Raw genomic sequence first — 7,717 nt, 5'->3', positions numbered from 1 at the left:
TTGGAAAATCTCTGCAAGGTAAGGGGGACGGGGCCGTCTTTATTGTGGGGCAAAAGGGGCAGTTGCCCCGGGCCCAGTTATTGTTATGGGGCCCAAAGCAGCCGCCCCTTGAGTCCGCACACACGGCACCGTTCTGTTTACTACGCAATTGGCATTGCATAGGGTTGCTCCGCCCCTGCCTTACGCCACATCTCATGCCGGGTCACGTCTCCCTCTGACGGCAGGTAGGGGGCATGGCAGCACGGGCGTCACGAGGCTGGGTGTCACCCGGGGGCAGAGACCAGGGGGCCACCCCCGCCGTCACTTCATTGCGCATGTGTGTGACGTTGCCGCGCGTGCGCGATGACATCATCGCGCATGCGCGGTCGTCCTACTAACGCCTGCCGGCGACCATCTTCATGATGGACACCGACAGAGAGAGGAGGGGGCATTCAGCCGGCGGGATGAGGTATGCCGCCGGGTCCCCTCCTCTCTCCTGACACTGTCGGGCTCTCTGACACCAAAATGACTCAGTTATTTTGGTGTCACCCCTCCAATGGTGGCACCCGGGTGCGGGCCGCACCCCCCTTGTGACACCACTGCGCGACGGGTAGGGGTTCTGGGGGCCCAAGAAAATGTCTGCCAGGCTTCAATCAATTTTAAAGACGGCCCTGTAAGGGGAATCCCTCTTAGACAGTCATCGCTGGAACAGGTGTCCCCATTGGAAGCTCTACCCCTCTGTTCCTGTAATGGTGACAAGCATACAAAGTTTACTTTGCCCTCACTTCCTGTCTCAGTGACCAGGGTCACCAGGACAACTATAGAAGATGAATCTCCCCTAGCAGAGGGTCTAACCTAGGGCTGGACAAGCTGTTGTGAAACTACGAGTCCCATGAGGCATTGCAAGACTGACAGTTACAAGGCATGACCCCCAGAGTTTAGGGGCATGCTGGGATTTGTAGTAAAAGCACTGCGGGAGGGCCGAAGTTGCCCACCCGTGGTCTAACCCCTTCCATACTCTATTTAGTTTCATGTTGAACATTTGACGTCCATAAATAAGACGTTTATTCTAGTTCCCTTCTCCGGGTTTTGGGATCTGTTTAGATGACGAGCGTCACATTATTCCATCCAGTTCTCACAGCCCCTGAAAGGGTTAACGCCCTGCTGGTTACTGGACCTCAAGGTCTGAGCGGCCCTTCCCAGGGGCCCAGACTCTCCCCCATGCACAATATATGGTCATTATCTCCCTCTCTCCCAGGACTGGGCACAATGGCCGTCAATCACAGCGGCAGCCCCAAGCCAGCGGCGCAGAGGGCCCGCCCCCTTAACCCTTTCCGCGCAAGCAGGAGGCGCCGCCGTGGAAAGTAACCATGGCAAGAGTTCTACGGCTCTGCTCCCCGGGGCGATAAGGACGATGGACTTCGACCGCAAAGTAACTCCCAACCTCCTCCTCCGCTTCCAGGACAAGAGAGTGATAAAAGATACATTGTCCTCTCGGTGTCATGTCCTCCAGAGAGACGGGAGAAACAAAAATCAAGTGCTGGCCCCTTTAAATAATATCACACGGCAACGGCCCCCCCCCCTCCCCTAATTATTGATCCTCCCATTCGGGGGGGGGGCTTCATGGCAGTGGATGTTAAACCGATAGATACATGGAGGATGCCATCCGTCGTATCTTCTGGAGGAAGTTAAAATAACATCTTTATTGCTACATACATAACTATTAACAAACAAAATGAAACCTCAGCGCCGGCGAACACTTTATAAAGTTTTATTTGTTATTTGGAAAAAAGGTTTAAACCAAATAAATAAAAGCCGCAATGGCAACCCCCCTCTGAACCCCCCCACAGGTGTGTTCTATGGTCAATCTGAAGCTTGGCCTGCTACAGGAAGACCTCATTCATACCATCCAATCGGTGGACCGGTTTTCGGAGGCGGTTCACAGCAGTGATGTCACAAAGGGGGTGTGGCCCGGGTGACAACATCGGAGGGTGTGACACCAAAATAACTAGCAGTCATTTTGGTGTCACCCCCTCTCTGAAAAGTCGGGCACTGGGTTACGGATTGAGACCCCCCACACAGCTGCACGAGAGAGGAGGGGACCCGACGCCATACCTTATCCCGCCGGATGAACACTCCCTATTTTTTTACCGGCGTCCGTCACCAAGATGGTCGCAGGCAGTTAAGCGAGCGCGACCCTATTACACATCATGACGCCGCGTACAATGATGTCACGCGCGTGCGTCGCGGTGGCGGCACACTCCCACTGACTTTAATAGACGCAGATCAACCGCCTGTTTTTACCGCCCGTAGTAACCCTGCGTGACACGGTGACAACGCAAATTGGGAGACAGGGACCGAGCGTTGTCACCTTATAATACCTTGTCTACACGCACGACATTACTCAGGGAGGGTTTCCTGATGGTGACAACGTCTGTGTATTGAAACGGACAGTTGTAGCCTCCACTGGAAGCCCGTGTGACAGGGTGACAACGCAGGGGCACAATCAAGAGACAGAGCGTTGTCACCTTATAATTCCTTGGTTATATATATGTGGCATTTCTCAGGGAGGGTTTCCTAATGGTGACAACAGTAGATCATGTCTGTGTAATGTGTGCTGAAAGGGACACTTGTAGCCTCCACTGGAAGCCCATGTGACAGGGTGACAACGCAGGAGCCCAACTGGGCGACAGGGACTGAGCATTGTCACCTTATAATACCCTGTCTATGTATAATGCATTTCTCAGGGAGGGTTTCCTGATGGTGACAACAGTAGACCATGTCTGTGTATTGAAACGGACACTTGTAGCCTCCACTGGAAGCAAGGTGACAACGCAGGAGCATAACTGGTAGACAGAGACCAGAGCGTTGTCACCCTATAACAGGAGGATCACCAGGGCTCCAGAGCCTTCTGCACATCTTTGCTCTGGACCGGCGGTGACCGGTCCCCGTGAAGAAAGCGAGCTCCCGAGGCGATCAGTCCGCGGACGAGGAAGAGAAAACTTTGTGTAACTTTCCGTCTCGCCTCTGAAACCCGACCTGCGAGATAGCGGGGCCGGGCGCTCGCTCACTGGGAGGCGGCTCTGTGTATCGTCTGTGCCGTTCCTACGGCTATTATGAGGGGTCCCCACCATCCCTGTGCTGAGTTCCCAGCTCCACCCACCCGCTGTGCCCATTATGAGGGGTCCCCACTATCCCTGTGCTGAGTTCCCAGCTCCACCCACCCGCTGTGCCCATTATGAGGGGTCCCCACTATCCCTGTGCTGAGTTCCCGGCACCGCCCACCCGCTGTGCCCATTATGAGGGGTCCCACTATCCCTGTGCTGAGTTCCCGGCTCCGCCCACCCGCTGTGCCCATTATGAGGGGCCCCCACCATCCCTGTGCTGAGTTCCCGGGTCTGTACACCTGCTGTGCCCATTATGAGGGGTTCCCACCATCCCTGTGCTGAGTTCCCGGCTCCGCCCACCTGCTGTGCCCATTATGAGGAGCTCCCACCAGAGCTGTCACTCAACGCCAAGAAGTTCTGCAGCGGCATTAAGCTGTCAGTGCCAACCAAGAGGTTCTGCAGCAGTCTAGTGGTGACTTCTTAGCATCTCCAGAACTGTCAATCAAAACCAAGAAGTTTTGCAGCAGTTGTTAGCGACTTCCTAGTGTCAGCAGGGCTGTCGGTGCCACCCAAGAGGTTCTGCAGCAGTCCAGTGGCCTGTCAATCACACAGCAGTCCCAGCCAAGAGGTTCTGCAGCAGCTTCTAGTGACTTCTTAGCATCTCCAGAGCTGTCAATCAAGCCAAGAGGTTCTGCAGCAGCTGCCCCTGCCTTTCTGAGTGTCAGCAGAGCTGTCAGTCCAGCGAAGAGCTTCTGCAGCAGCTTTCCAGCACCGCTGACCCTCCGCGGGTCGCTGCTGGGGAACTTCTGGCCCGCTTGGCACAGCGCGCAGGTTGTGCAGCAGCCCAGGATGTCCTCGCAGCGGAGCTGTCAATCCGCCAAGAGGTTCCGCAGCAGCACAGCAGCGGAGGCGGGAGACCGGCGACCCCTCCGTAGGCAGCGAGCACTACGTCATCCCACAATGCACCGCGCCACGGCGATCTGCATTACCTCATCCCGTCATCCCCCGCGACAGTTAGAATCTTCTTGATAAGAGTTAGTGCGGCGCCGTTCGGAGCTCAGAGAGTCGTAGTGAAGGCAGAGCTGCTGGACGATCCCTGCCCGCTGGACAAGTAAGGAAGCAGGGCAGCTCAGCGGGGATCCAGGGGGTCCACAGTGCCGGGGCCAGCTCAGCCGTTGACGGCTCCAGCACAACTTTCCAAACTTCCAGCCAATGGGATGGTGGGGGGGCTTCTGGAGGGCTCAGCAGGTGACACTGGCAGCAGACAACTTTCTAAAAGGGGATCCAAAACTTCTGACCAATAGGAGAGCAGCTGCAGAATTTGGAGGAAAGAACTCCCATTCACTTTAAATCACTTTTAGAACAGTTCTGGCTCCTCTTGAGGCTCCTGACCAATCAGAAGCTGGCACTGGGTCACTCCAGCGCAGAATTGGGGGTGCCAAGCTGTCACCTTTGAATCCCACCAGCGCGGGAAGCTTTTGTGGACTTTTTGGGAGACAATTTGCAACTCCTGACCAATAGGAGAGCGGCGTTGGCACCTCAGAGGGGTGACATTTAGGGGCGAAAAGTCCTGGAGGACCGTTAACAGCGCAGAACTTTGCCTGGATTTTTTTAGGGTGGGATGGGAAAAGCAGACGGGTTCGGTACATAGGGTGAGGCGGCTGCTTTTGTTATATTACTGCCAGGGGGGTGTGCAAAAAGGGGGCGTAAGGGGTTAACACTGAAGGAAAAGTTGGTGGCTGTCAAGTGTCAGGTATGTGGGTAGGAGTCTGCAATGAAAAAGTCAGAATTGTTCAGAAAGAAGTCAGAATTGTTGGGCAGTTACATTGTATCAGACTCCTGCAGGACACAGTTACTATTGTTATCACATTGTATGCAGGATAGTTACCATCACGTCTTGTTACATTGTATCAGGTTCATGAGGAATAGCTGATAGTACTTGTTACATTGTATCGGGTTTATAAACAAAACTTTCTATTACTTCTTGTTACATTTGTATTGGGTTTAGATCACTTACTGTTACATTGGATCTAGATCACTCAGACTAGTTACTCTTCTTCTTACATTGTATCTAGTTCATGCAGACTAGTTACTATCCTTCTTTCATTGTATCTAGATCACTCAGACTAGTTACTATCCTTCATACATTGGATCTAGATCACTCAGACTAGTTACTATCCTTCATACATTGGATCTAGATCACTCAGACTAGTTACTATCCTTCATACATTGGATCTAGATCACTCAGACTAGTTACTATCCTTCATACATTGGATCTAGTTCATGTAGACTAGTTACTATCCTTCATACATTGGATCTAGATAACTCAGACTAGTTATTATCCTTCTTGCATTGTATCTAGTTCATGTAGACTAGTTATTATCCTTCTTACATTGTATCTAGTTCATGTAGACTAGTTACTATCCTTCTTACATTGTATCTAGATCACTCAGACTAGTTACTCTTCTTGGTACATTGTATCTAGCTACGATAGAGTTCTTACTGTTGCATTGTACCGAGTTCTTGTACCCGTCACTCTGCACGGCAGTGAAATGGTTCTTGTGTGCAGCCAGTAACGACGTTCTCCTCCTTCCTCTTGCAGGACGCTTTATCCGCGGAGTCCCGGCTACTGACGGACAAAGGAAGAAAGTTCTCCCGGCGGCTCTGTTTGTATGAGCGCTAGGATGGAGCCTACTTTTTACGACGATGCCCTGAGCGCTGCTTTCAGCCAGCCCGAGCCCGTGGGCTACGGATACAGCGCCAAGGTGCTGAAGCAGAACATGACCCTGAACCTGTCCGACCCCAGCAGCGCCATCAAGCCTCACCTGAGGAACAAGGCTGCCGACCTCCTGACCTCCCCGGACGTGGGACTGCTCAAACTGGCCTCGCCCGAGCTGGAGAGGCTGATCATCCAGTCCAGCAACGGCATGATCACCACCACGCCGACACCCACCACGTTCCTGTGCCCCAGGAACGTCACGGACGAGCAGGAGGGCTTCGCCGAGGGCTTCGTCAGGGCTCTGGCCGAGCTGCACAGCCAGCACACCTTGCCCAACGCCCCGCCGGCCCCGCAGCCGCCCGCCGGCACCGTACTGCCACCTCTGCCACCTGCCCCCCCTGTAGCTGGCAACACTGGATACAACGGCACTTTGCACAGCGACCCCCCGGTCTACGCCAACCTGAACAACTTTAACCCGATCGCCAGCGCCCCCACCTTCAACGGAGGCGCTTTGAGCTTCGTGTCCCAGCACCACGCCAGCCCCCCCCTCCCCGCCCAGCACCCCCGGCTACAGGCTCTGAAAGAAGAGCCCCAGACTGTGCCGGAGATGCCCGGCGACACCCCTCCCATGTCCCCCATCAACATGGAGTCGCAGGAGCGCATCAAAGCCGAGCGCAAACGCATGCGGAACCGGATCGCCGCCTCCAAGTGCCGGAAGAGAAAACTGGAGCGCATCGCCCGGCTGGAGGACAAAGTCAAGAACCTGAAGTCGCAGAACTCTGAGCTGGCGTCCACGGCCAACATGCTGCGGGAGCAGGTCGCGCAGCTCAAACAGAAAGTGATGAATCACGTCAACAGCGGCTGCCAGCTCATGTTAACGCAGCAGCTGCAGACGTTCTGAACGGACCGGCCCCTCCGGAGGGGGAGAGAGCGAGAGAGAGAGCGAGAGTGCGCGCCTCGGGGCGAACGAGAAATCATATCAGGTTGAAACTCCTGGCTGGAAAGTGACAAAAACACACCGAAAAACAAAACAAAAACAAACCCAAAGCACAGCACCTGTGATGTGATTGTTCCAACGCGCGCGTGCGCAAAAGGAGACCGCCGAGCCTTTCCGTCGGAGCGAGTGGTGGCAGGGCGAGCCAAGGGCCATCAACGGCCCCCCCGGCTCTGAACTGTGTGTAACATTGAAGCCTGCATGGACCCTTTTCAAGTTCGATGATCATTCAGTATTAAAGGTTAAACTAGAGACTCGCACCGCTTCCGTAGTCCTGGTACAGACGGGGGAGGGGTTGCCGGGAGGCGTCTGTTCAGATTCTGCTACTTAACTGTGTCATGTGTACATACTGTCATTGTTTTTATATATATATAAATACCGGTGTATATATATTATAAGCTGACTTGTCGTCAGTAAAACGGCTATGAGCTTCTTTTGTTTTGTAAATGTTTATTTATGTTTCCATTCGGGTTTGATGAGCCCGGCACTGTCTGTAAATAAGACGTTTTTGGAACTCCTGACGAGTTTAAACCTTTGTAATAAAGTATATAATTTTTCTATATTTTATTTTTTCTTTTTGTTGGGAGGAAAATTCCACGAGTTTAATGATATTTAAGGGAAACAATGTTTTATGATCTAGATTTTTTTTTTTAATTTTAATATTTATATTTTATTTATTTATTTTTTTTTTTTTACAGTTGGGGGGCCTTTGGGAAAATATTAGGGGGTCTAAACAGAAATAGAATAAAACAAATTATTTTAAAATACAAAATAGAAATTGAGGACACAAAGTCCTCAATCTCTTTCTCTGCAGCCTCTGTTCTAAATTAATGGAAAGCACAGAGGCTTCCCATTCATTCAGAAACTATTTACTATCATCCAGTTTCTGAATGGGGAGGAGCCTCTGTACAGAGTTCT

The 7,717-nt window shown here is 52.5% G+C and overlaps 1 protein-coding gene and 1 long non-coding RNA gene across 2 annotated transcripts in view; both read left to right on the top strand.

Moving 5' to 3' along the window:
- LOC108788165 overlaps window positions 1-7,218 on the top strand; it is a 21,778-nt gene extending 14,560 nt beyond the window's left edge. The window contains exons 2-3 of the long non-coding RNA XR_001941320.1: window positions 2,158-2,160; window positions 6,745-7,218. This is a non-coding gene — a long non-coding RNA (uncharacterized LOC108788165). The remainder of the gene's footprint in view (window positions 1-2,157; window positions 2,161-6,744) is intronic.
- On the top strand, window positions 5,695-6,819 carry JUN (Jun proto-oncogene, AP-1 transcription factor subunit). The gene has a single exon (XM_018557888.1). The coding sequence runs from the start codon at window positions 5,759-5,761 to the stop codon at window positions 6,704-6,706; it is 948 nt and encodes a 315-aa protein (XP_018413390.1). The 5' UTR covers window positions 5,695-5,758; the 3' UTR covers window positions 6,707-6,819.
- Window positions 7,219-7,717: the final 499 nt, after the last annotated feature.

The sequence above is a fragment of the Nanorana parkeri genome, unplaced genomic scaffold (genome assembly GCF_000935625.1).
Source record: "Nanorana parkeri isolate BGI_ZX_2015 unplaced genomic scaffold, ASM93562v1 scaffold309, whole genome shotgun sequence".
Classification (NCBI taxonomy): domain Eukaryota; kingdom Metazoa; phylum Chordata; class Amphibia; order Anura; family Dicroglossidae; genus Nanorana; species Nanorana parkeri.
The sequence above is the reverse complement of the archived record's forward strand: the minus strand, read 5'-3'. Positions and strand labels throughout refer to the sequence as shown.